The sequence below is a fragment of the Xiphophorus maculatus genome, chromosome 20 (assembly GCF_002775205.1).
Source record: "Xiphophorus maculatus strain JP 163 A chromosome 20, X_maculatus-5.0-male, whole genome shotgun sequence".
NCBI lineage: Eukaryota > Metazoa > Chordata > Actinopteri > Cyprinodontiformes > Poeciliidae > Xiphophorus > Xiphophorus maculatus.
Genome location: NC_036462.1, coordinates 5,769,696 through 5,796,671, shown reverse-complemented (window position 1 = coordinate 5,796,671; position 26,976 = coordinate 5,769,696). Strand labels below are relative to the sequence as shown.

Genomic DNA, 26,976 nt, shown 5'->3' with positions numbered 1-26,976 from the left:
CAAAGGTTAAATGCAGGAAACAGGAAGTGACCTGCTGCAACAGTTCTGATGAAGGACAGAAGCATAAAAACGGTCATTGTTTTCACTGAAGCATGAGAACGATGGTTTTATTCTGAAGTGGCTGATCTCCAGAGACTGACTGAACTGTTCCAGGTGAGTGAAGAACTGCAGATCCATTCGGCTGCCTGAGATGTTCACATTATTATTTTGGCTTCCAGAACAGAAGAAGTTGAGCTGTAACTGTCTTTTACTTTGGAGATAAAGTGCAGATTAGGGATGATTTTGTTGGGATATGAGTCAAGTTTCTTTACCATCCAAAGAATAAATGAGCAGGAACAGTTCGACAAGTAAGTGAGGAATAAATTAACGCAGCTGCAGGAAAGAACAACCTGAAGGTAGGATTTGACTAGGACTGACTATGCTCCTCCCATCCAGGGTGAACACCAGAGGACCTGTTTTGTCCTCTTTAATCCGACTCCAGTCCATTTGTCTAGAAAGTCTAGTTCGGTTGTGGAAGTGTGAACAATAATTGACCTCTGACCTCTGGTCCTCCAAATCTCGGTCTGGGTTTGGTTGAAGTGAACTCTGGTTCACTTCTTGGCATACGTGAACGTCAAGTGGACTGAGACCGCTCCAAAAGCAGAAAGTGGACTACAGCATAGGGCATTCTGGGTAAATACAATCAAAGCTAACGTGCTAGCCCAGCACTAGCAGCAGAAATGTTTTTAGCCAAAGACAAAGAAATCCTCCAACCACTAAAATCTGACGCCTCCATTTTGTTTCCATGTGGTGAAGAAGGAAGTTGCGCTCAATGTCTTCTTCATTGGTTTTCATGTCATTTCCTTCAGTGGTTCTTGGTGCAGAGCCTCCACAGGCCAGGAGGGGAACAGGTTGCTCACACAGTTCAGTATGAAAACAAACCACACCTCCTGAAAATGAAACAAATGTTGCAATTTTGGTCTCCAATCAGAGTCTACTTGTTTGATTGGAGCCGGTACACTCCAATCTACCGGCTCTTAGAGGTGCTAAAAGTTATAAGCTTTGTCTTAGAAGGTTTCAGAACCATCTTCAACTGAAGAATGTTGTTCTAAAAGACATTCAAAGCAACTTGGAAGTGTTTTATGCCCAATTTAAGAGCAAAATGATGCAAAGAAATACATGACTGTCATCAGCATAGAAGTGAACATTTGTTTCAGCCACATTGACCTAGGTTGTTTAGATGTGCAGTAAATGAAACAAACCTAATACACAACCCTAAGGTTTTCTCTTAGGAATCAGACCTTTTGATGCACTGAGATCTGTCACTTGGAGGAACCACAACACTGCAACCCAGCTAACTTACTCTGTCCTCCAGCTCTTGGTTTAGATCAGGGTTTCTGATCTTCAGGTTCCTCCTGAAGCAACCTGAATTTCATCCCAGTCTCTGCTGCCGTCTATGGTCCTATAGTCACTTCTTGGCAGATGAGTTCCTCTCATGAGTCTATGTGATTCTGCCATCGCTTGTGTGAAGGACCGAGCAGTAAAAGGAGAATCAGGCACAGGTTTCAGTCCATAAAGAATTGTTTTTTATTTAACCTAAAACAGAAATAATGAAAAATAAAAGAGGTCAAAGTAACAGAATTCAACTCAAACAGAGGCCTATCTAAAATGAGACAAAAGTTAAATTTAAATACTGGCTGATCAGGCCACATAGAAGACACAAATGGGAAAACATATAACAGTATAAATGAAAATATGCACACTTATTCCTAAATATAGTGTTAAATGATGTGTTGCATTTAAACAAAAACCAGTTACCCTGAAAATTAAATCATATATTTAAAGAAACAACATTTGTGTGGCTGTAACTGCAGCCATCAAACCTCGATGGTGGTTCCATCAGGTCAACGTATTTTCTGACTATTCCAAATGTTTCAGAATAGGCTGTCAGTCTGGGACCTGGTTTGTAAGAACAATACAGGATGAGGAACCAGTAGACCTGTATGAAGGTGCAAAATAGTCTAGAAGCCAAGATGTTCAGGTGAAGGGAAGAAGACTGAACGACTGAACCTGGAGGTAGAAACTGGTGTATTCTGGTTTTAATTTTCAAGCCGTTGTGATTTTATTTGATCAGCAATTGCAATGGACTGCTGTAGATGGCAGTACCTTCAATTATTTACAATAAAACAGAGGAAATTAACTCTGTTAGCATTAATATTCACCTAGTTCCTCCAAAACATCCTGCTGTGGTCCATCAGCTGATCTTCCTTCTACTTCTCCAGGTTCTTCTGGTTCTGGAAGTGATTATGCTTCGAAGAAGCGGAGCCCAAACTAGAAGATGCTGGTTGGAGATCCAGCAATCTCGCTATCTGTCCTCCGCTCCAGCACCACCTGAACTCCGTAGACTGCATTACCCAGCAAGCAGCAGAAGCAGACAGGGCCAGGCGGGCCAGGAGTCGGGCCAGCTGAGCCCGGCACAGATCAACAGAATCTTGAAGGTGAGACGGGTCCAACATTCAGAGGTTCTGCTGCTGGTTCCGTCACATTGCTCCTTTCTTACCAGGCCAACGAACACAGCCACACCCTGCCCAGAGGCCCCGCCTCCCATGGAGTGCTGGGTTTCCATAGCAACACACTTCCCTCTAACCACCCCAGTGAGGATCGACGGAGCAGCGCCACCTGCCTGCTGGGTCGGGGCGGGGTTCTGTTCGGTGTGTTTGACGGCCATGCAGGTCCGTCATGTGCTCAGGCCATCAGCCAGAGGCTCTTCTACTACTTCACTGTGGCCATGCTGCCACTGAGAACGCTGCAGGAACTGGACCGGGCCGTGGAGGAGGACCGGGCGGTACCACCGCTGTTGGAGTGGCACAAACACCCCCAGGATCACAGCAGCCTCGATGGCGGCGCCATCTCCTTCCACAGCCTCAGGAATTACTGGCAGGAGAGGCTGGATGAGGATGACGAAGAGGACAACGAGGTAACTAGCTGTTGTCAGATCATTTACAAGAAGGTGATTCAGGACAGGGAGACTGTCACAGTTTTGACCATAAACCTACACCTACTGCTGGGAAGGTACAGTTACCTGATGTACTAACCCAGAGTCTATAGTGAATTTACCTAAGATGGTTGGAGGTCCTGAGATATACACTAGATGGCGCTACCAGCTCTGAGTCAAGTTGAAGTTGTTTCATGGTCTGTCTTTAAGACCATAGAAGAAACTGGTCAATGGGGGTTAGGGTTCTGGCCAAGGCTGGGACAGTCCAGAACAGGTAATCCAGTGGTGCCCAAAGTCGGTCCTCAAGGGCCGGCATCCTGGATGTTTTAGTTCTCTCCCTGGTTTAATGCACCTGGATCAAATGATGGCTCGTTAGATGGCCTAAGAAGAACATTGACATTCTGAAAAGGTTGTTACTACCCCCAGGGAGAGAAGTAAAACATGCAGGATGCCGGCCCTCGAGGACTGACTTTGGGCACCCCTGAGGTAATCGTATCCTTAACCTGGAGACAGTAAGACTCTTCATTACCTAATGACTGCACCGGATCTGCCAGGTTTCATATATGATATTATTTCCTGTTTCTGCTCTGACTGGCTGCAGGATGATGGCAGAGTGACATCAGCACTGATGGATGCGTTCAGACGTCTAGACTATGATGTGTCTGTGGAGGCTCAGGTTCACCTGTCCCTGTCCTCTCCCAGGTCTGTATGTCATCAGAGACTCTGTGAGGTCATACATCTATGAATGTCTTTAAGAGCTCAATAAAAGTTTTGCTCATTGGATGAGTCCAGAGTGATGGCCCAATCCTCAGACAGCACTGAAAGCTTTGTCCTTGAGCAAGGCACTATCTGGTTCCTGGTTCTCCTCTTTAACGTAGTTCCTCTCTAGGTACAGATTTGGGTTTAGAACTTCTTGCCTGCTGCTCAGGTCTTCCCAGGGTTCAGACGTCCAACATTTGGGTTCTTCTTTGGGGCAATTATGGCAATGGAAGTTGAAGTTTCCCCTACAATTCATGGGTCACTGGTTTGAGCCACAGCCCCATCCATGTCCATCATTTTATCCTTGGGGAAGACATTTCACCCACCTTACCTACTGGTGGTGATCAGAAGGGCCAGTACAACAATATAGCAGGCTTGCTTCTGTCAGACTGCCACAGGGCAGCTGTGGCTACAATCCAGTAAGTTGCCATCATCAACATGTGATTGGCAATGACTGATTTCAATGTCTGATGTTATTTCATGTCTTTGGATTAGAAAACAAGCCCATCTCCATTTTTTCTGTCACAATAACTTTTCTTCTTTACGTCCACAGACGGGTGTCCATCCCTGGGGAAGGCTTTTCTCTGTCCTCTCCCCTCCGGGTGGCGCTGTCAGGCTCTACTGCTTGTGTTGTTCACGTCTCCAACGGCGTCCTGCATGTGGCCAACCTGGGGGACAGTCGTGCAGTCCTTGGAGTCCAAGAAGGGGACGGGCGCTGGTCGGCGCTGAGCCTCACCAACGACCACAATGCTCAGAACCCTGAAGAGCTACAAAGGATTCTGGGGGAGCACCCGGCTTCGGAGAGGAAGACGGTGGTCCGTCATGACAGGCTCCTGGGTCTGCTGCTACCCTTCAGGGCTTTCGGAGACGTTCGCTTCAAATGGAGCCCGGAGATGCTCAGTCGACTTTACGACACACGTCCAGATGTCCTGTCTGCGGTCAGCGAGTCGGTGCGGACTCTGCCGCCTCATTACCTGACCCCGCCCTACCTGAGCGCCCAACCTGAGGTCACGCGACACCTCATGAAGCCTGCAGACAAGTTTCTGGTCCTGGCAACGGATGGACTGTGGGAGCTCATGCACCGGCAGACGGTGGTCCAGCTGGTTGGAGACCATGTGGCAGGTCAGGAGACATCTGGACCGCTTTGCTTAATGTTCAGGGCGATCCGATGGGAGTTTTATTCTGTTCACCAGGGATCTCCATGATAGATCTATCAGTTGTAGATCTACAAGTTGTAGATGATGCTGAAGCTGCTCTTCATACCTTTAGCCACCAGAGAGAAATGTGTTAAAAAGCTTTGAGTTAAGTTCTGGTTCTGGTCTTGTTCAGGTCTTCAGCAGCAGAGGCCCATCGTCCCTAGCGCTGACACCACCCTGGGCAGCCTGCAGCGCCTCCTGCTGGAGCGGAGGGGCCGAGTCCAGTCGGTCCTGGAGGACCAGAACGTGGCCACCCACCTGCTGCGCCACGCCCTGGGTGACGACGGGTACGGATCCGTGGACCAGAACCGCTTGGCCCGGATGCTGAGTCTGCCAGCAGATCTGGCCCGCAGGTACCGTGATGACATCACAATCACAGTGATCCACCTGAATGACCTCTGAGGTCAGATAAAGGTTCCTGTTGTTCAAAGAACCAAACTTACTTCATTTTGATGAACTGGACCAGCAGGGTTCTGATGGACACATCTGCAGTCAGCAGCAGTATCAGAACCAGTGACAGATCATGGTTCTGTTAATAATGGACTCATTCTGCTTCATGTACCTCTAATGGTTTCAAATCAAAGGAGTGAACCAGAACCATCTGCAGGGAAGTCCAAAGTCAGTCCCCCAGGTCCGGTTTCTTTCATTTTTTAGTTTTTCAACTACCTTCTTAGCAGGTCAAAGTTCTGCAGAGGTTCTTCTAACAAGCCATTAGAAAGTCCAGGTGTTAAACCAGGGAGAGAACTAAAGGTGCATTCACACCAGCCCTTATTAGTCTGCTTTTATCAAACTCCAGTCCACTAGTTTAGAAAGTCCAGTTCAGTTGGTGAGGTGTGAATGCTAAGCTAACTCTGGACTGACTAGAAACCTCAGTCTGGGTTTGGTTGAAGTGAACTCTGGTAGGGTTTGAATGCATATGTGAACGCCAGAGACTACTCCAACCGCAAGACGTGGACTACAGCACAGAGAATTCTGGGTAAATACAACCAAGCTAAACATGCTAGCCTAGCACTAGCAGGAGAAATGGCTCGTGGTCTTTAGTTGAAGACTAAAGAGAAATTCTCCAACCACTAAAATCTAACGCCTCCGTTTTAGTTTCCATTTGGTGAAGAAGGAAGTTGCGCTCAGTGTCTTTTTCAATGTTGAAGTTTTGTTTCCAATCTAATAGTTTGCCAGGCTATCAAGTGTGTAAACAGCCTGAAACTGAAGCTCCGCTTCCCTCTAGTGGTCAGAACATGAGCTGGCCACTCATGTTCTGAAAATAATGTCAGGTTCAACATCAGATCATCGCCTGGACAGGCAGGTATGACCCAGTCCTGACTGGGAGGACTGGGCCACCCAGTCTGCTGCAAAACCTGAAGTCAGAGAAGAAGACTTCATCCTGCTGGAGAACAAACCTTTACGGCTCCCCCTGCTGGTTGCGTCTTTGAGTCAAACTGTTAAAATAAAACCTTCTGTGAACTAAAATTAATTTGAGTTTAAATAAACTCCAGTTGTTTTAGTGGGAGGTCCTTCCTTGGATTCCAGCCAATCAGGAGCCAGAAAGACAGACTGCAACATTTCAGAGAGACATGAAAATAATTTTTAATCAATAATTTTACAAAATCAAATTTGCTTTAGAAAAACACTTAAATACTAAACCGTTCAACCCAACCAGTCAACTGACAGCTTGTCGTTGTTTCGCCCCCCACACGGCTCACAGAGCCAATAGTTGGAGGTGGAGGCGGGGCCACAGAGAGATCTCACCAATGAAACTAAGGAATTAGGAAGTTGATGGTGTTGCATCACATGATCATGTGACCAGTGTTTGGAAGCAACCAATGGGAGGAGAGCTGGTTGTTTATGTCCGGATGAAAACAGAGAGCGCCCTCTGCTGGCAGTTAGACATGGAGTCAAACTGGTCCAATGGGATTTCAGGGTTTAAAAAGAAGATGGGATCTATCGTCCAATCAGAAGTCGGTGTTGTTGATCACCGCCTGGCCGGTGGAACCAGCAGCTGCGTGGCAGTGGCAGACTCTGGGAACAGGTTGTGGTAGGTAGGCAGGGGGACGTACGCCGCTGTGATCATTTTACCTGGAAACACAGGTGAGATCACGTCAGTCAGATCCGCTCTCTGATTGGTCCGCAGCGGTCATGTGACAGCAGGTCTTACCTCCAAAGTACCTGCCGTGCAGAGCGTTAACGGCGGCCATGGCAGACGGGATGGACGGGCACTTCACATAAACGTTCCCCTGAAAGACAGAGGTCAGAGATCCTCCACCTGACAGGATGTCTCACTACATGCCGTTTCATTGTTATTAAAAACAAGTGATCAAAACTAGCTGATAGAACTTCCAGCTTCTCTTATTTCAAACTATTAGAGAGGTCAAAGGTCGGAGGCGTACCTCGGCTGAGTTCTTGTCGACGTAGATGTGGACGACTCCTCCGTGTTTGTTGCACTCCTCGATGACGTCGTGCTGGATGTCCAGCTCCCAGCCTGGCACGTTCTCACTGAAACACAACACACACTCTGTCACACACAGACACACACACACACTCAGCTGGAGCACAGGGTTCATCACTTCCTGTCCACTCACTTCATCACTTCCTGTCAGCTCTGAGCTGGGACCAGTAAGGATGGAGATCTGGGGTCTTGGGTATAAACGTTTTGCGTATAACTTTATGCAGATCGGGATACATGAAGGAAAGTCTCTGAGAATCTTGGAGAATTCGGCGATGAAGTTTTTTTATTTTCTACCTTTAGTCAGTGTCTAAACTGCTAAGCTAAACTAGCCATGAAAGAGGTCTGGGCTCTTTTGAGGCCCAGACCTCCAGGAAGCAGAACAATGAGAAGATTCCTTCCTCGAAGAACAGAAAGAAACCATCTGAGGATGCGTCAACCTGACCAGAAGAAAAACCTATCTTCAGTTAGCTTAGCGTTAGCAGAGTCATATTCTGAGCTAAAGGTTTGGACTCGTTACATTTTCCTGTTTATAATTAATCTTGATTGTTCTGTAATTTAAATACATTGGAATAGTTTTTCATTCTAATTAAAATTTCAAGCAGCTCTAAAAAAAATAATTCACTTTTAATGAAACTTAATCTATCAAACTTCAGACATGAAAGACCTTCTCAGTAAAGGCTGGTATTCAGTCCGATTCATCTGCGTTATGTAATATTAACGCGTTAAAATGGTAGATAAATAAGAAGCTTGAATAGTAACAACTGTCTTGTATTTGTCTTACTTCATCAAAGTTTATAAAAAGTTGTGCATTTCAATGGAAATACTGTTTTTGCATCACAAGTCTCCTGATCCTAACCGGCTGTTACTGCAGGTGGAAAACAAGAAGAAAACAGGAAGTGGTAGGAGGATGACGGCGTGTTTTCTATTGATTTATTGGGTGAACAAACTAATTCACGTGTGATCTTAATTTAATTTCGTATTTAATGGAAACACCACAATGCAGAGTTGTGTTTTTCGACGTTAGCGGAATATGAAAAGTTTTGCGTTCATTTGCACTGCAGCTAATATCAGCAGCGATCTCCAGTCTGATCACCAGGTGTGCGCTCACCTGTTGGGGTTGAACATGTTGGACAGCTGGAAACAGTGAGTGGCGAGTGGCTGAGACGGCAGGTTAAGCGCCGGAGTGCTCATGTTCATGGTCAGAGGTGGATTCATGGCAGCTGGAACACAGACAGGTGAGAAACTGAAAGGAGATGGAGGAACAGCTGCAGATGAGCTGACTGGTGATGCGTTTACCTGACACGGCCGCCAGCGCGCCGATGGCGATGGCGCCACTCATCTGCAGCGCCTGCTGAGCGGCAGGAGGGATCTGCAGGCCGGTACCTGTCCACACACACAGTTAAGCCTTGAAGGTGGGGGCGGAGTCACACCAGGTGTGAGAGGGGACGTGGCCTCACCTTCAGCCAGCCGGGCCATCAGCTGCAGCCGCCCCGTGGTTCCCAGGTCCACCCCGGACCGGTCCAGCTCATCGTTGTCCAGGAAGGAGGAAGCGGCGGCGGCGTCGGTCCGCTCGGTCACATGACCCACCTTCATGGGCCGGCCCGCCAGCTCGAAGCCGTTCAGCTGCTCCAGTGCCTTCTTAGCGCACTCTGCGTCTGCAAACTAACAACGCAGAACCGCTGCACCACAGGTGGCTAATGCTAACGGGCTAATGCTAACGGGCTAAAGATGTCACCAGGTTCTGCTCTACTGATGATGAGGAGGAACTTACCGTGATGAAGCCGAAGCCTTTAGATCGGCCCGTCTCGCTGTCCATCATCAGCTGGATGTTTTCAATCTGAGCGACACAAACAGGCTGTTCACACCACAGCTGATCAATCAGATTAATCAGGAACTGAAATAATCAACTAACTTAGTAATTGATTAATAATTAGCTGGAGAATACAAACCCTAAAAAGGGTTTAAGAAAGCAAAACTGGACACAAATATAAACAGTTTTCATTTAAGATAAAATAACCTTCTTCCTTGTAAATTTGTTCTACCCAAAACTAATGGAGTTTCAGTTTAATAAAAAAATAAATAAAACAAAACTAAGTTTTCAGTAAGAAATGAGCTTATTTTAAGTCAATAACTTCTTAATATTGATGAAACGTGATCTGCCAACGTAACTAGAAATTTGTATCTATATTAAGGAATTATTAGCTAATATATTTTATTGATAAATTATTTGTTAGTTTTGCGTCATTTCAAGTTTTCTTTTCTTTCTTTTTTTTTAAAGTGTTTGTTGGCTCTTGTGGCTTTTATTTGAAAGTAGTTCAACAGGAAAGAGGGCAATGAGAAAGGGGAAAGACATGCGGCAAAAGTCACCAGGCCGGGAATTGAACCTGCGACCGCCGCCACCAGGACTAAGGCCTCAATACGTGGGTCATGCTTTGCCCCTGCGCCACCACAGCACCCCCATTTCAAGTTTTCCAAGATATGTGCATCAGAAACGACCAAAATTCCTTGGTAAGATTTTGTGTTTTAGCAGTGTCGATTACAATAATCGTTAGCTGCAGTCACAGTTCACACCTAGATGGAGGCGTTCGTGTGTGTGTGTGTGTGTCCCACCCGTCCAAACGGCTCAAAGATCCCTCTCAGCATCTCCTCTGTGATGTTGAAGTGCAGCGAGCCGACGTAGAGCCGCATCGGGCCAAATGTTCCCTTCTGAAGGCTATTGGCTGCAGCAGCGGCAGCAGCTCGGTTCTTCTCTGCCTGCACACACACACACACACACACACACACACACACACACGCACACACCCCATCGGTTCAGTCTGCCCCAGCACACTGAGCTGCGTCGCCATGTGTCCAGGTGTGTGTGGGTACCTGTGAGGCCTGGACGATGATGGGAACCCCCAGCAGCCTCTGACCCGTCAGGCCGATGGCCAGAGGAACCGAGCTGGCCTCCACAAACTCAATGTAGGCGATGCCCTTTGACCTCCGTGAGTTCCTGTCAGAGATCATCCTCACATCCCGAACCTGACGGATGGGAGGTAGGCAGGCGTTACCATGGTAACCATCAAGCCATTAGTTATTTGTCCCGCTGGCGGGACGTTTCCTGTTTCATCCACTTTTCACACAGTTGTTTTAATTTTTCAGCAGTTATGAGGCGCAGTGGAGAAACCAGAAACTGCTGCTGCGCGGGTTACCCAGCGGGTTGTTGCTAGGTAACCAGAAGTTACCCAGTGGGTTGTTGCTAGGTAACCACAAAGTGAGCAAGTCAATTGGTTCCGCTAATCTAGCTTAGCTTAGCATATCGGCTGAGCAGCTAACGTCTTTCCTCTGCCTACATTTCCCAGAATGCCGTGCAGTTCTGGATCAGAACTATTGTGATTCTATGCAGTTATTGATTTATGGTCCTGCTCTGATAGAAACCCTGTGAGACTCGGTGCGCCGCTGAACCCGTCTGGCGCCAGCAGAACCTTGTGATATGTTTCCTGGTCAGGTGACCCCACCTTCCCCACAGCAGAGAAGAACTCCTCCAGGTCGCGGGGTCGTATCCGGGCCGCCAGCTGCATGCAGAACACGGTGCGGGCGTCCCGCTCCTCCGGGGTCAGGTTGTCCAGCGGCAGCCTGAGGACAACAGGACGGTCAGCAAACACATCCTGACCCATAATCAATCAATCAATCAATCAATCAATCAATCAATCAATCAATCAATCAATCAATCAATCACATGATAAACTAAAATTAGCTCAATTTATATTTTGAAGTTTAACATGTTTTATGAGTGATTTTGTTTACAGAGACTTTAATCATTTTTAATTTATGGTTTTAGTTGTTTGTCTTTTCTTATTTTTGTTTTTTTAATTAGTTTTGTTTGTTGTTTTTCCATTTTGGACATTAAAAATATCTTCCAGTTGCAGATTTGTAAAGTGTTCTTTACAAAGTTAAAATTTATTGGTGTTTGAAAGAGATTTTTCACTCTTTAAATTGAAAAAATGCATAAAAATTATTCACTAAACAAATACAAAAATGGTCTGGTTGTGATTATTTACTTTTTCAAGTTTGTATATTTTAGAATAATATGCAGGAAATTTTCTGCAGTGGATAAAAGTGAAGATATAAAAAGTTTGACTTTCCACTTTATTTGATCTATACTCTGTGCTCTTGTGTTTGTCCATTTCTGTACCAGTTTACTCAAGTTTTTGTCAGCATTGTGGTTTTTCCTTTTTAGACTTGAGCATAGAAATGTTAAAAATAAAATCATATTATATATGGATCAGTATTACCTTAAATGGTCAAAAACCAAAATTATCATGATAATTACTGGGGCAATTTGTCATCCAGCTAAATTTGAGATTGTGACAGAACCTAAAATAATAATAATATAATGGTAATGTAAGTTCACCCTGTCAAAGAACAATTAGTGTTATTTTTAAGACATTTTAAATATCCAAAATTTAATGAAAACAAAACAACAAAAGGAATTATCCATCTTTAACTGATTTATTCAGGTCTAAAGGTCCGAAGGAACAGGAGACGCCGTCAGTCTCACCTGGCTGGGCTTTTCTCCTTCCTGATTGGACTCTTGCTCCTCGACCGTCTGCGGCTGAAACACAATCAGTCAGTCACCAGAACCGGACCGGGTTCTGAAACCTCCAGAACCACGGACCAGAGGCACATCCTGAAGGTTCTCCTTCAGCAACCTCTGATGAAACATACCAGGAAATGACATCACTGAGAGAAACAGAAAAGAGGACTCACTGCTTGTGGTGGTCTTTGTAACGGCCCCCCCGCTCCCGGCTGCGGCTGCGGCTGCGTCTGCGCTCCCGGCTGCGGCTCCTGCGTCGGTCGCGGCTGCGGCTGCCTTTGCGCTCGCGGCTGCGGCTCCTCTTCTTATCCCGACTGCGGCTGCGTTTCCTGTCTCTGCTGCGGCTGCGCTTCTTCCTGTTGAATCAGGTCGAGGTAAATTCTGACATCACTCCTTTAGTGAACTGTACGGCTCTGCCTGCATTAAAGTTGCTGCTCAACAAACAGCAAAAGCTGCAACCGCATGAACCACACAAACACCTAAGCACAAAAAAACAAATGCAACAGAAAAATGCTGCAAATAAAAAACGCTGCAACCACAGGAGATGGAAACAGGCAGGAAAATACTGCAACTGAAGTAAAAACAGATAGTATAAAATGTTGTAAACTCGCTCCACTCAACAGAAGTCCTCCAGACCACTAGGGGGAGTGGATCACAAACCCCCCTGGGACCAAAGCCTCAGAAAAGACCAGAAAAACGATGGAGGAAGAAAGAAAACTTGTGTCACATTTCATGTCTTTTACAATATTATAGAACATATTTATGTATCTAATATTACCGACTCTACACTCCCCCTAGAGGTCTGGAAGACTTCCACTTTGAACCATTTTATACTCACTGTTGCTTTATTTATTTGCAATTTATGTATTTTCTGTGGTTTTTTCTTAAATATATCTTATTTTCTGCTCAGGTTTTCATATCAGATGTTCCCTCCTGTTACTGATGTGTGCTTTGTTATAAGTGTATTCTTGAATTTTCAATAAAAGAGAAAAAAAAACAATGAAAAGCGCTGCAGTTCCTTCGGTATATGTAACGTCTGTTATTTCTTTATCATTCCCGGTGAGCAGGTGTTACCTCTTGCTGCGCTCCTCCTGTCCTTCAGGGCTCTGGTTCTTCCCATCCTCCTGACAGATACACACAAATCGTTAAAAGCACATGAACATTCTACAGAACCAGAACCAGAACCTGACTCCACACATGGGGAGCCCAGGCTAACAGGAAAGGAGTTCAGGTGAGTCTCACCTTCCTGAATGGAGCCTCCAGCATCGCCTCGATGTCCAGGTCGTCCGCCATCATGCTGCTGCGCACACACACAGGTCAGTGACCGTGGATCTACAGGTGGGAGAGTACAGGTGATGCATCTGCAGCTGAATCATCATCAACCTGGTCTGGATTTATAAACTGAACCAGAACCAGAACCAAACAAGTCCTGTTATGTTTACATGCTGCCACTGAGTTGAGGCTTGGTTCTGATCAATGGACGGATCCAAACTTAACGAACCAAGAGCAGAAGACGTAAGACATGATGATGATTTGAGAACCGATCCGAACCTCTGCATGTCAGGCAGGTAAGCACCGGTCTCTGCTGAACTCTGAGGATCCGAACTGGGTTTTCTGGGAAGTCTGGTTCTGATCAGAGTTCAGTGTTTTGTGATGGTGGATCCAACTACCGTGCTGGTTCCATTCAGAACCTTCTGTTTCATGGTTTTACATTTACTAACACACTCATGAACTGGATCAGCACCAGACTGGAAGAACCACCATAACCTTTGACTAGTCACTGGTTCCGGCTCTTCTAGAGCCAGTTATCAGGACTTTGGGTCTGGATTCTCATGGTTCGGATCGGGCACCCAAAGGGTCTCATATTTTAAAGTACTTCGACCGGATCAGAACTCGGGACTTTGATCTGGCTCAGCTAACAGCTAGCCGCTAACAGCTAGCAGCTATCGGATAGCCGTTAACAGCCGCGGGCTGCGGTGCTGGTGGGTCCGGGCTGTGCGCATGCTCAACCGGATCGGAAGGGCTAAGCTAACAGCAGCTAGCAGCTAAGTAACAGCGAGGCAGCCCGCTCCAGGCGGATGGCCGGCCAGAGGAAGGCTCTCAGCGGCAGCAGGATGTAGATTTACCTGGGTACAGAGCAGCTCGGTGGGATGTGAGCGGCTAAACGTGTGTCCTCTGTCCGGATAACGGATCCTGTGTCCGGGGTTCGCGCCTCGCTACTGGCGCTGCTTTAAATGGCAACCACAGGAGTTATCGCGAGACTTCTATAATACGAGATGAAAACACAGCTTAATATTTCAATTCAGTTCTTGATATCAGCTATATATATCTCTAGGTAGGGATGAAACTGATCAATAACTCGGCATAAATTTAAACTGAAACAACAGGTTTAATTCTTCTCTGCGTGGTTCTGCTTCGGTTCTGGACGGTCAACTTCTGCACTAAGGTTTTACCTTAAGAGCAACAAACAGGACACAAAGACAAGTCGAACTGTTTTCATGTATTTATGGAGGTAAGATGTTGAACATCTGATTAATGAACTTCAGCCTTTAACACCCATCTGACAGAAAAACAGCCGTAGCCATGGTAACAGGATAAACACACACGGATTTCCTCCCAATGGGTTCCTGAACAGGTTCTGTGGGAACAGACATCTGGACATGGACCTAAAGATCAGACAGGAGCACCTGCAGAGGTAGCTCAGCCAGATCAGGAGGCGGCTTGCGGTGACGTCATCACCAGGAGGCGGAGTCAAACACAAACATGACTTTGAAGAACATCTTCCTCTGCATGTTCTTCTTCTGAAACGCGCCTGAATCCAACCAAAGACCGTTGGTCTTCCTTCTGATTGGCCGCCGCTCGGCTCTTTATGAGTTCATCACTAAACTGCTTCAGCTGTCAGCCAATCAGATGTCGTCCTGCTCTGCTCGCTCTCTGGAGGAAACCCACCTGCTGACGATCACTTCCTGTAGAGACATTACCAGCTCCATTAGTTCCATCTGTCCGACATAAACCAGGGATCAGAACAACTCAGAACCACAGTCCTATGGTTCTGGTTCTGGTTCTCACCACCTAGCTGCCATGGTAACCAGTCCTGATAGCTCCTGGTGTTAACACAGGCAGTATAAATACATTGGCACATTGAAGAATATTACTCATCATTATATATTTCATCTGGAAAAAAAGGTTGAATTGTTAAAGTCAATTTAATAATTTTTATATTTAATTATATTATGTCCACAAGATGATATGGAATGAAAAAATCCCCTCATGTAATAATTTTAAAGAAAAACATATATTATCTCTATTGAAAAATGTAATTTAAATAATCAGAAACTTGGAAAAACAAAAACTCTTCTAAAGAAATTTTACTTTATCCTATAAGCAGAAGCCTTTGTTATTTTCTCTTATTTGCTACAGACCTTCTATATATGTACTGGGATGTATTTTTGCACATTTCTTATGAAAATAATATTGTTTGTATAAACTAAAAGATACATTATTTTATTTTTACCTATTTGTGTATAAATTTAATTAATGTTTTTTACTCTACTTGTAGATTTGAAGACCTTTGAATAACACTACTAATATCCGTTATTATTATTATTATTATTATTATTATATATAAATATTTTTTTACCATTATTTCTGTTTATAATGTTTTGTTTAATGTAATGAGATATTAATTATTGTGTTGAAGATCTTTCTTTATAATGTCATTTGTTCAAAAATTTGAAAAAAACCCCAAACACAGGCAGTTACCATGGTAACTTGTGATTTGGAGACAGGTAGTTGACCTTTACCTGAACCTTTAATCTGCTCAGGCACACAGGTGAATCCAGGTCATCCTCTGATAGGTCAGTCGGGTAGATGATGTAACACAGCATCAGCTCCTGGGAACCAATCAGGACCCACCATCAAGAAAGATCAACAGCAGCACCAGGTACCAGCGACAGGTGGAGCAGTTACCTTGGAGACAGAGGCTGTGATCCTGCTGAGAGCTGCCAGAGAGCGCCAGGAAAACGGGCGCAGCGCCGCCCCCCCCAACGATTCGCCGGTCCTCTCCACCACCACCGAGTAGCTACGGCAAGAGGTCAGGGACAATCTGTGAGGCCCTTCTAGATCCCTCCTACTGCAGCATTTCTAATCGTTTTCAGAAACTAGACACGGGATGATCCGTCAGGAGCTCCCAACCCAGAGCAGAACGAGGCGGCTCTGGGAGAGACAACATGTCTGACCTTCACCTGAACACAGAGCAAACACCTGGAGACCAGAACAGGTGAGCGTTACCTGGCATGGTAGAAAGGTGGTCCCTTCCTGTAGAGCACTGAAACCAGAACCAGAGGAGAAAGCGCACTTGACTAGCAGAACTTGTCCTGGTTCTGATCCAGAGCCTCTAACAGCTCCAGCTTTTCCCTGCACTCTGACTAACAGGTCACAGTTCACTGGGCCTTACTGAGATCAACGCCGTATTTGGCCCCGCCTCCTCCCTTAGGGACCCATCCCCTGCTGCGGAAGTGATGGTACGCAGCGTAGGAGCTGGCAAAGTCGGGACGCAGCAACCGAAACTTCCTCCACAGCTGCACGACTGACAGGGGCTCCTGACCAATCAGAGGACAGGACAGAGATGATGAGGTCACATCCTGACAAAACGCATCAAAGGTCCAAATGAGAGCCTCACCTGCTGCTGGTAGACAGACAGAACGCCAAGGCTGTAGACTAGGAAGAAGGCCTGCAGGTCAGACAGGTGAGCAGATTAGGCGTGAAATTTGGCCATTTGATGCAGTAATTGGTTGTTTTTCAGTATTTCCTAGGAATAAACTGATTGGATGAAAAAGACTCGTCTGTGATTGGCTGCTGGTTTGAGCCTAGTGTAGGCTGAGTGAGAGTTGTCAATGTTGAGTGCTATTAAATGAGCGTTTGTAAGACTTAAATGCACACAAATCAAATTATCATTTTTGAATTATCATTTCTTCACATAGAAATACACGAGTAGATCAGTGGTTGTTGTGCTGACTCAGGTGCGTTACCTCCTCCAGGCTCAGCTGCAGGTACTCTGTAAGAGCCAGAGGACTCCGCCTCACCTCCCTGGCTCTGCCTCCATCCTGTAACCATGGAAACAACCTCAAATGAACTGCAGCAGCAGAGAAACACCAGCAGCAGCCACCGTCTCAGGTGAGGACCCACCTGAGCCTCTAGGTCCACCAGGACGTAACCAGGACCTGGAACACGGAGACCAGAACCGGGATCAGAGTCGGAGTCAGAGTCCGGTTCTGAGTCCAGGTCCAGGTTCTGTGAGTCGGACCTGAACGTTGACAGGAAACAGGTTCAGTCTGGTTCTTCCTCAGAACCGGTCTCTCTGGGTGCTGAACTCTACCTGCAGTTTCTCTCCTCTGGCTCTGACTCCGCCCCTAGCCTCTTCATTTGGACACAGGCTCCGCCCCTTGGCTCTTCTTCTACTGCTCCATTTGCCTCTTCTTCCTCCTCCACAGTCTCAGTCAGAGCCAGCAGCGTCTGATTGGCCGCCTCTTCATCCAATCGCTGAGAAGAAAGCTCCGCCTCTGCCCACCTGAGCAGCTCTTCATACCTGTGAGGGTCAGACATGTGACACTATCACCACAGACAGGATGTGACGTCACTGTGTAAGCAAACAGGACGTGATGTCACTGTGTAAGCAGACAGGATGTGATGTCACGTACCTGGAATGAGAGATGACAGGTAGAAGCACACCTTTGTGTTCTGTGACAAAAACAGAGGTCAGCACGGATTGGATGACTGTAGATGATGTCATTGTGCTGCTAGAAACTCACGCTCCCATTGGTCGGAAATGCTGCGTTCCGGTCGGGCTCTGGACAGAACCCCTTTCCCAAAGTATCCCTGAAACGACAAACACATTTAGCCCGAGAGACGATACTAAGGGCAAAAACCATCTGAAGCTACACAGTAGGAACACCTGACCATGTCTGGACCTGGCTCTACTGGATCTGAACCTGGTTCTGGGCCCGCATCTGCTGGTTCATACTTGGTTCTACTGATCTGGTTCTGCTGGTTCTGACCTGGCTGTAGATGCTCTGGATGTGGTCCGGATGGCAGACCAGAACCTGCTGGTGGACCAGCTCCCCCCGGTAATGCTTCCTGTCCTGCCGGTTCCGGATCAGCGGCAGCGGAGCCTTGTAGTCCTCATAAACCCGGTTCCTCCTCCGAGGAGGCCGGAACTCCGCCTGCATTCCGCCGGTTCCAGACGGCCAGAGTTAGGTCCAATCTCAAGTTTAAACGCCGTGGTTCGTTCCTGGGAGCTGAGGCGGTGCTACAGAAACTGTGTCCGGCTGGAAACTCCATTCGGAACTTCTTCTTTGCGGTTTGATTTGCATCCAAATAATTGCTCTGCCGCCATCTCCTGGATGATTCGCGTAACACACCTGGAAAGAATATTAATCGGTTGCTAATGAGACCAGAACTATTCCTCCACCTGCTTATGCGTCCAGGGGTGGTCCTGGTTTCGGTTCAGTTCCCCAGGACGGAACCGAGAACGGTTTCCCTCCATCTTTATTTAGCTGAAATCAATGAAGCTCAACTCAATAATCTGTAATTGCCATGAATAACAATACTCGTACTTCTACAATCCATAAACCCAGTTCAGATCAGAACCAGTCCACTCAAGCTGCTGGAACCAACTCTTCTCTCGCTGCGGTTCCTCCTCTAGCCTCAGCTTCTTTTGATTGGTGGAAAGATTTCCTGCTTTGGATTCTTCATCCAAAAAACAGACGTCTGAAGCTCTGTTATGGTTTATGAAAATATTCACCTTTATTTACAAACAATAAATAAACATTCATGTCACACCAAAACAGACCAAGTGATTAGACTGCTGTTTCAACTGTTTAGCTTCAACAATACTGGGACTGGTTTAACTGGTAGTATGGTTGTTTTAACTAGTGGATTGATTGGTTTAACTGGTAGTATGGTTGATTTAATTGTGGTTAGACTGGTTCAACTGGTGGTGACCGACTCTTCCTGCCTGTCTCCCAGTGTCTCCTGTCTGTCTGTCAGGTAGTACTGGTGGTCCTGCAGGTGTCGGATCAGCGTGGTGTACTTTGACACCCTCCTCATCCTCGGCAGGATGAAGCAGCGGGTGAAGTCGTCCCGGCTCAGAGCGCCGCGACCCTCCATGGCCAGGATGCCGTTCAGGAACTGGAGGCAGAAGCTGAAGCAGTTGTGGTCTTCCTCATGGAACCTGAGAGACCAACAGGTGAGTCAGAGAGGACAGGTAGTGAGGCAGGGGCTTTGGGTGGAACCTACTTCTGCCACACTGGGTCCCAGGCGGGTCCCTCAGAGAACGTCTCCAGGTACTGGTCCCACTGAGCCAGCAGGTGAAACATGTCGGGTCGGACCAGGGGGATGCTGATACAGCGGCTCCACCCACTCTGATCTCGTCGCACGCCATCCTGAGTGTAGTTATAAACAACACCTGGATAAATATACAGGTGAGACAGAGTCGGGTGAGACAGAGCGGTGACATCATCCAGGTGACCTGTAGGCCTCACCTGGACACCTGTCCTCTTCTCAGGTTCATACCTTTAGTGTTGGAGATGCCAGTGTGCAGGTCTGATGTCCCAGTAAAGTCTCTGAGGGACAGAGGAGGACACACTGGTTAGACCGGTGTCGTACTCCAAACTGGTTTCCTGACCTGCAAACCAGTCACCTGCAGGTAGCTGATACTGCAGGATGTAAGGTTTTCAGGTAAAGAGCTCAGGTGTTCCAGACCAGCATTAACAGGAAACCTCATCACCCGCCAATCCAGACTGATACTGGTTCTACTGGGTTCTAACAGCTGTCGGCTGAATGTTTTCTGCAGGCTAACCTGGGTATACCTGTGCAGGTGTGCCGTTACCTGTCCTGGTTGTTGTGTGCAGGAGCGACCAGCAGGCAGCAGGAGGTCTTGTGTCCGTCGGTGAAGGGGGACGGCAGGCTCACCGGCGCCTCCTGCAGTCTGCGGCCCTTCAGCGCCTCCCCACAGCTCGGACACACCTCAGGCACCGCGAAGCAGAAGATCTCCTTCTGGCAGTGGCTCAGGTGGATGACGCTTTGCTCCATCTCCCTCTCAGCTGCTTGGCAGTCTGTCCCACTCCTCTTCCTCCTCCTCCTCTCTTTAGCCTCTTCTCCCCTCCTCTCCCACCGGTTGCCTGGTTACAGCCTATCAGACGACATCACAGACCCCGGCTCCAGCCTATCAGGTGTTCTGGTGTCAGGCGGATAATCATGTGACCTGTTTCACCTGGAGGTGAGGCAGTCTGAGCAGGTGACCTCTGGACTGTGTCTGCGTTGTTGCCATGGAAACATGGGCAGAGCAGGACGGGTTCAGCTTTATACTCTGAGGTCTGAAAACTGGTCGGGTGTTGTGGTTCTGACCAAAACCAGCAGAAAAATTCTGACTTGAAACCTGAAACAGGAAGCTTTCAGGAGCTGCCTCCTGATTGGCTCTCACTGAATGTTTTCCATCTCACCTGTCAAACGGCGATCTGATCAGTGAGCTCAGGTGAGTCTGACAGAGATAGACTCACCTGGGGTCAGATGTCACACTTTCCTCTTCAGCCATTCATCATCTCAGAGGAGCAGGTGAAATTATCCTCTGTCTGTAGGTGAACTGGCACACCTGTGCTGGACCCAGGAAATACCCTGAGCCCAATTTCAGAGACCCGAATCACAGGACACTCAGATCTTCAGGTAAATCTCCTGGAAATCCAGGAACAGGAAAGACTACAGGGTTCCTTAGAGGTTCACCGTGGATTTCTAGGGGATTCCTGCAGGGTTCGTTCATCAGGTGGCCCATGAACCTTGGGGAACCGAGGGGTTCCTCAGGGGCTTCGGGGGGATTCATCAGGTGTACATGAGGGTCCCTGGTGTACTTGGGGGTTGAAGTACATGAATTCGAGGAACACCTGGGTTGGAATCCTAGCCTGGGGCCTTTCTGCATGGAGTTATTACGAATGGGTTCTCTTTGGGTACTCCTGCTTCCTCCCAGTCAAACTATGACTGTTTGGTTCATTAGTACCAAACAGGTGAGCTGTCCAAGTGGCACTCCACCTGTCACCCAGGACCAATTAATATCTACGTAAATTACATCAAATAAATTGCCATAAATTGTTCAAATAACATAATTAGTTTTTTTCTGTAAACTGGTGAATATAAAGCTTAGCAGCTGATTTGGACCTCGCAGATACAGCAGTTTTGGTTCTGTTTTAGGTTCTGATCCAAAAGAACCTGGAACAGAATCAACAGCCTCTAACCTGAAACACAAACCAGAGCCGGAACCCAGAACCTCCAGGAATACAAATCAGTAATCCTAAACCTGAACAGGTGAAAGTCCGCCAGGTGAGAGCAGAAAACATCCAACCTGAAACCGAACCTCCCTGGGCTGATGAGCCAGAACCAGAACCAGTAACCCACACTGGGTCAGTCTGGAATCAAAGAGCTCCTTTTTGGATCGTTAAAATCACAGCAGGATAACATGAATCCACGGGACCAGAACCGGACCAGAACTGGACCAGAACCTTCGCATGATGGCGCTGTTTTATGCAGCTGCAGGAACGTTCCTCCTTCTGCTGCTTACACCCGGAGCTCTTAGAGCGGAGCACCAGCAGCACACTTCCGGCAGCTGAGCGCAGACCACGACGAAGAAGATGAGCACCAGACAGGTGACCTGCAGGTGAGCGCGCGCTCTTTGCCGTGTCTCTGTCCCTCAGCTACCTGTCCGACTGGCTCAGGACCGTCACTACGCACGCGCTGTTACAAAGCTAATGTTTTTAGCCGCTAGCTCCGCCGCTGGGTATGCTTACCTGTGTGAGCATGCGCAGCTATTCATCTGATCAGCCGATTGATCAATAAGCTGCTCGAGTCCTGCCGTTACCATGGATATTATAGTTTCGAGCAGAACATAGCTGCTTGCGTCTGGTTCCGATCCGGGTGCTCTTCCCACCCGGTTCGGTCCAGGTAGTATGACTGCAAAAGGTCGAGTTCCGTCCGAACCTCTGCTGTCCAGTTAAACCGGATCGGAACCGGTTTAATTCTCCAGCAGAACTCCGGATCGGAGATGTTCGGTTTCTCAGATAAAGTTCTGGTTCAGGACTATCCAGCAGACTAAAGCTGCAGTAGGTAACTTTTATGAAGAATTTTAAAAAAATATTTTTTTTTTTACATATTTGTTAAAACTGTCGCCATGTTGTGACAGATAAAATGTAAAAATATCGATCTCTGAGCTACTGGAAGAAATTAACCGCTACCAACAAATCAGAGCCAGGAGGAGGGGCTTAGTGCAATCAATCAACTTTATGTACTTGTTGCTAAATATTCCAATGGTGGAGAAACAATTTACAATCACAGGAAACGCTGCTAGTTTGAGCATTCATAACATGCTATGCTAGCTGCATCACAGCAGAGAGCATTTTATTCTTCATAAAATCAAGAAAGTGATGGCCAACCCTGACCATCCTCTTCATGAGACTGTCTTGGAAAAGCGGAGTATCTTCAGTCAGAGGCTTCTTCAGACTTACTGTAATACAGGCTGCTACTGGGAGAAAGCAGAAACTAATTTTGTTTTACAGATTGAGTATCACATCAAACTGCCACAACATGTTTAAACAAATGTGTAAAAAAAAAAAGTTACATACTGCAGTTTTAAAAGATCCAATCTTTAGCAATGCTCTGAACGTACCTGAGTGGACTGAACAGGTGACTGCCAGGTGAGTCATGTGTCCAGGTGTGTTGCAGGTATTTCCTCCATGGAGTCTGCAGGGAGGGCAGCAACTGCCTGTTCTCTCATGACCTGAACAACAGCAAACCCTCCACCATCTGCAAGTACTACCAGAGGGGAACCTGCGCCTACGGAGAGCGCTGCAGGTGAGGCGCACCTGCCCCTGATAGCTGACCTGTCTTAACCTTCCAGGTACATGACAGGTGTGCTGTGTGTCCAGGTATGATCACGTGAAACGTTCAATGAGAGGAGGAGGGGGCGGAGCTTCAGCGGACCCAGCAGGTGCAGGCAGAGGGGTCAGAGGTGAAGGGAAGAAGCCTTTGGTCCTGAAGGACAGAGGTAAGAACACACCTGAGCTGCTGCAGGTAAAAATAGATTTTTTTCATACCTGACTCAATTTTAATTTATTTTTTTCTTGCTTTCTTTTCCAAGAAAGAAATTGCAAATGACAGAAAATATTTTTTAAAAGTGGATTTTATTTCAATCATTCCATCTGTCAGTTGGTGCCAGAATTTCTGTGGGAATAAAGTCATAATTTTAGCAGAAAAGACACAATTTCACCAGAACAAACATCTTAAAATTACAAGAAATGAGTTCAGCTACTGACAATAATTTGATGCTGACGTGTTTATTAAGTATAATCTGTAAAACTGATACCAAAGTATAACTTCACAAGATGCTCAACATTCATCATTTTAATTAAAAAAAATTTGTGTTGGCATAAAATTAAGATTATATTCTCCTAAAATTATGACTGCTTTCTTGTTTTTATTCTCTTAATTTAAAATAAAAATGGTTTCCTGACTGTAGAGTTTACCTGAATCCAAATAAACAAGCTGCCAAACAAGATGGCCGCCCTGGGTGATGACATCACTCTGAACAGTGGAAACCCAGGAGCCCATTGATGGAAAAAAATCAAAACTGAACAAAATTCAGATCTCCAGAACCCAATAATCTGGTAACTCCTAGGTTCTGATGATACCATGGGTTTGCTTGTCGGTCGGGTCCAGGTGTTGGACAGGTGAGTCCAGGTGTGCTGTTCGGTGTGTGACCCCGCCCCTTCCTCTTCCTCAGCACTGTGCGGCGACCGGACCTTTGGCAGCCTGTCAGACGGTCCGATCCCGGCTGTACCGGAGGCGGCGGCCGCTCCGCAGTCCTATGTGGAAGCTATCAGAACCGGGCTGGACGGGTCGGCTCCAGAACCAGGTGGGTCCCGAATAGAGCCATCCGATCGGCTGATGACAACTTCCTGTTTACCTAACCTTCTCCCTGCAGAGCCTCACGCGGTGGGCGGAGCCTATCAGCTCTGTCCGTACGCCGCCGCCGGACACTGTTTCTATGGCGACAGCTGCCCTTATCTCCATGGCGACCTGTGTGAGGTGTGTCGGCTGCAGGTGCTCCACCCCCACGACCCGGAGCAGAGGAGAGCTCATGAGAAGGTGAGCACCGACCGGGTCCTGGTACCGGTACCTGTCGGACCGGATCTTGGTTCTGGTATCTGTCGGACCGGGTCCTGGTACCGGTACCTGTCGGACCAGGCTCTGGTCCTGGTACCTGTCGGACCGGATCTTGGTTCTGGTATCTGTCGGACCGGGTCCTGGTACCGGTACCTGTCGGACCAGGCTCTGGTCCTGGTACCTGTCGGACCGGATCTTGGTTCTGGTATCTGTCGGACCGGGTCCTGGTACCGGTACCTGTCGGACCAGGCTCTGGTCCTGGTACCTGTCGGACCGGATCTTGGTTCTGGTATCTGTCGGACCGGGTCCTGGTACCAGTACCTATCGAACCGGATCTTGGTTCTGGTATCTGTCGGACCGGGTCCTGGTACCAGTACCTATCGAACCAGATCTTGGTTCTGGTATCTGTCGGACCGGGTCCTGCTCCTGGTACCTATCGAACCGGATCTTGGTTCTGGTATCTGTCGGACCGGGTCCTGGTACCAGTACCTATCGAACCGGATCTTGGTTCTGGTATCTGTCGGACCGGGTCCTGGTACCAGTACCTGTCGGACCTTATCTTGGTTCTGGTATCTGTCGGACCGAGTCCCGGTTCTGGTACCTGACCCAGTCTCTCTCCAGGTGTGCATGCTGGCCTTCGAGGCCGACATGGAGAAGGCGTTCGCAGCCCAGCTCAGCCAGAACAAGGTGGGTGAGGCGAGTCTCAGTGCCGGTTGCCGTGACGACAACGTCCTGACCGCGCTGTACCTGTGCAGGTGTGCTCCATCTGCATGGAGGTGGTGGTCCAGAAGGCGGCGCTGTCGGAGCGGCGGTTCGGCATCCTGTCCTCCTGCTGCCACACCTTCTGCCTCAACTGCATCCGCCAGTGGCGTGGAACCAGCAACTTCTGCAACAAGATCATCAAGTGAGTCCGGCCCGGTTCTGGTACTGGGGACCAGAACCAGAGAAAATAGAGAGAGATGAGGGTTCTGTAGAGAAACCTGTATGTGTTTCTATTGCTTCTGATTCTGGTACCGACCCGGTTGCCCCTCTCAGTGGTTCTGACCCGGCTCTCCCTCCAGGTCCTGTCCGGAGTGTAGGATCATCTCGGAGTTCGTCATCCCATCTGTCTATTGGGTCGAGGACCAGGAAGAGAAGGATCAGCTGATCGAGCTCTTCAAGTCGGGCGTGAGGTAACTTCCTGTGTAAGCCCCGACCCCTGGCTGTCGGCCAATCGGAGTGCGTCCTGACTCCTCTGTGTTTGCAGTAAGAAGGCCTGTAAATACTTCGACCAGGGCCGCGGCTCCTGTCCCTTCGGGGGAAACTGCCTGTACCTCCACGCCTACCCGGACGGAACCCGACCGGAACCGGACCGACCCCGGAAGCAGCTGAGCTCCGAGGGAAACGTCCGGGTCAGAACCCACTATTCCCCTTACCCCCTGGCCCTGCGCTGCCTGCTGTACTGACCCGGTTCTGTGTGTCCAGTTCATGAACAGGGTCCGGCTCTGGGACTTCATTGAGGAGCGTGAGCAGCGCGCCGCGCCGCCGCTGGATGATGACATCACTGAGCTGCGCCAGCTCTTCATGCAGATGTCAGGTCCGGGCGCAGAGGACGCCGAGGGCCCGCCCAACCCCGGGGAGTAGGGGCCTGCCGTCTCCATGGCAACCGGCGGCCATGTTGGTCCTGACTGGAGGCTGATGGAGCGGATATTTATTAATGGTGTATAAAGTAAATAGAGACCGTTTAAATCTGAAGCTGTTTGGAGTTGATTTACACACACACACACACACACACACACGCCAACACATACGCACACACACACTAATACACATGCCTGCACACACACACACACACGTAAGTCTACTGATGGTGGGACAAAACTAAAATTTTTAATCAATTTAATTTCAGGGTCTGTAATGAATTATTCACATTTAATCACATTTGAATCAAACTACATAAAATAAGCAACATGTTCAATTAAAAACAATTATTTGCTGTTAAATTATTGCGTAAATAGACACATGAACTCTGCATCAAATATTTATATTTTTTATTCTGTTCCTCTGGTTCTTCAGATTTGACCAAAGTCTTTCCAGTGTTTCACTGCAAAAACACAAAATCTCACAAAAAGAACTTGTTCTACTGGATGATTATTTCACTTATAAGGTGAAATAATCTATAATTGGAATTAGTCCTTTTTTATCAATATATTGCTGAAAAGTTACTGTAAGTTTGTTTTGTCTTATTTCTACTGTAATGACGCGTTTAATATACAAAAATACTTGGTAATATTTTGTTTTTGCAGTGCAGGATGCCCTGATCATTCATGCAGCTTCTTTGGAAATGTGAGGACGCTAACATTAGCGTTAGCTGCTACTCGTTTAGCACTGAGATGCTATTTAGGCCTTAATAGCTTTGCTGCTAGGCTAACTCCTTTTAGCTCAACTTGAACACAACAACGGTCTTTTCCAGCGTCCAATCAGATCGATTAGAAGCAGAAATGAACCCAGAGAGATGATGCTAGTTGTTAGCGGATGTAACTGTGCATCCAAACGTGGGGCGTGCTAACCCGCTGCGCCACCACACCACAAATAATCAAGCTTTTCACGTTCTCTTGCACAGACCTTGTCCATGCAGTGACTTCTATTCAAAAGTGAACTTTGCTGCACCCAAATCTAGGTTTAATAAATTTTATAAACTTAAATACACCCAAGTTTTTCTAAACAAAAAGTGACCTAAATCCTGATTCTGCTGATCAGAATTGACTAGACTCTGCTCCATTTCTGTTGTTTTAACAAGGCAAACCTTCAGAACCCTTTATGAGTTTTGGATCTACAACAACTT

At 47.3% G+C, this 26,976-nt stretch overlaps 5 protein-coding genes across 8 annotated transcripts; 2 read left to right on the top strand and 3 right to left on the bottom strand.

The window, feature by feature from the left end:
* Nucleotides 1-19: 19 nt before the first annotated feature.
* Nucleotides 20-10,310, top strand: LOC102216967 (pyruvate dehydrogenase [acetyl-transferring]-phosphatase 1, mitochondrial-like). 2 transcript variants are annotated; one of them, XM_014474069.2, is made up of 7 exons: nt 20-153; nt 2,262-2,477; nt 2,543-2,956; nt 3,576-3,676; nt 4,287-4,855; nt 5,063-5,282; nt 10,227-10,310. In XM_014474069.2, exons 2-7 carry the CDS (start codon nt 2,286-2,288, stop codon nt 10,258-10,260), a joined length of 1,530 nt encoding a protein of 509 aa, XP_014329555.2. In that variant the 5' UTR covers nt 20-153; nt 2,262-2,285; the 3' UTR covers nt 10,261-10,310. The 2 variants fall into 2 exon arrangements, with proteins under 2 accessions (XP_014329555.2, XP_023180841.1); XM_023325073.1 differs by lacking the exon at nt 10,227-10,310 and having other exon boundaries at nt 5,063-5,723.
* On the bottom strand, nt 6,008-14,227 carry LOC102217211 (RNA-binding protein 39-like). 2 transcript variants are annotated; one of them, XM_023325074.1, is made up of 15 exons: nt 14,075-14,216; nt 13,191-13,280; nt 13,023-13,072; nt 12,122-12,304; nt 11,913-11,966; nt 10,870-10,987; nt 10,241-10,393; nt 9,983-10,126; nt 9,144-9,209; nt 8,830-9,034; nt 8,669-8,755; nt 8,481-8,592; nt 7,314-7,419; nt 7,082-7,160; nt 6,008-7,002 (listed from the first exon to the last, which is right to left on the bottom strand). In XM_023325074.1, exons 2-15 carry the CDS (start codon nt 13,242-13,244, stop codon nt 6,899-6,901), a joined length of 1,515 nt encoding a protein of 504 aa, XP_023180842.1. In that variant the 5' UTR covers nt 13,245-13,280; nt 14,075-14,216; the 3' UTR covers nt 6,008-6,898. The 2 variants fall into 2 exon arrangements, with proteins under 2 accessions (XP_023180842.1, XP_023180843.1); XM_023325075.1 differs by lacking the exons at nt 6,008-7,002; nt 7,082-7,160 and having other exon boundaries at nt 7,329-7,438; nt 14,075-14,227.
* A 209-nt stretch (nt 14,228-14,436) lies between these two features.
* Nucleotides 14,437-18,432, bottom strand: tsen2 (tRNA splicing endonuclease subunit 2). Of its 2 annotated transcripts, XM_023325076.1 has the most exons (12): nt 18,005-18,417; nt 17,759-17,825; nt 17,648-17,687; nt 17,326-17,535; nt 17,136-17,253; nt 16,979-17,053; nt 16,630-16,680; nt 16,405-16,549; nt 16,239-16,275; nt 15,918-16,029; nt 15,752-15,841; nt 14,437-14,914 (listed from the first exon to the last, which is right to left on the bottom strand). In XM_023325076.1, the coding sequence occupies exons 1-12, from the start codon at nt 18,173-18,175 to the stop codon at nt 14,855-14,857; spliced, it is 1,176 nt and encodes a 391-aa protein (XP_023180844.1). In that variant the 5' UTR covers nt 18,176-18,417; the 3' UTR covers nt 14,437-14,854. The 2 variants fall into 2 exon arrangements, with proteins under 2 accessions (XP_023180844.1, XP_023180845.1); XM_023325077.1 differs by lacking the exons at nt 14,437-14,914; nt 16,239-16,275 and having other exon boundaries at nt 15,757-15,841; nt 18,005-18,432.
* A 295-nt stretch (nt 18,433-18,727) lies between these two features.
* On the bottom strand, nt 18,728-20,056 carry mkrn2os (MKRN2 opposite strand). Its single transcript, XM_005812957.3, has 4 exons — nt 19,837-20,056; nt 19,521-19,570; nt 19,245-19,413; nt 18,728-19,179 (listed from the first exon to the last, which is right to left on the bottom strand). Exons 1-4 carry the CDS (start codon nt 20,037-20,039, stop codon nt 18,936-18,938), a joined length of 666 nt encoding a protein of 221 aa, XP_005813014.3. The 5' UTR covers nt 20,040-20,056; the 3' UTR covers nt 18,728-18,935.
* Nucleotides 20,057-21,569: 1,513 nt separating this feature from the next.
* Nucleotides 21,570-25,886, top strand: mkrn2 (makorin ring finger protein 2). The gene is made up of 10 exons (XM_014474067.2): nt 21,570-21,651; nt 22,713-22,841; nt 22,916-23,034; nt 23,770-23,901; nt 23,971-24,134; nt 24,774-24,839; nt 24,908-25,056; nt 25,214-25,324; nt 25,399-25,543; nt 25,617-25,886. Exons 1-10 carry the CDS (start codon nt 21,626-21,628, stop codon nt 25,773-25,775), a joined length of 1,200 nt encoding a protein of 399 aa, XP_014329553.2. The 5' UTR covers nt 21,570-21,625; the 3' UTR covers nt 25,776-25,886.
* The last annotated feature ends 1,090 nt before the right edge of the window (nt 25,887-26,976 follow it).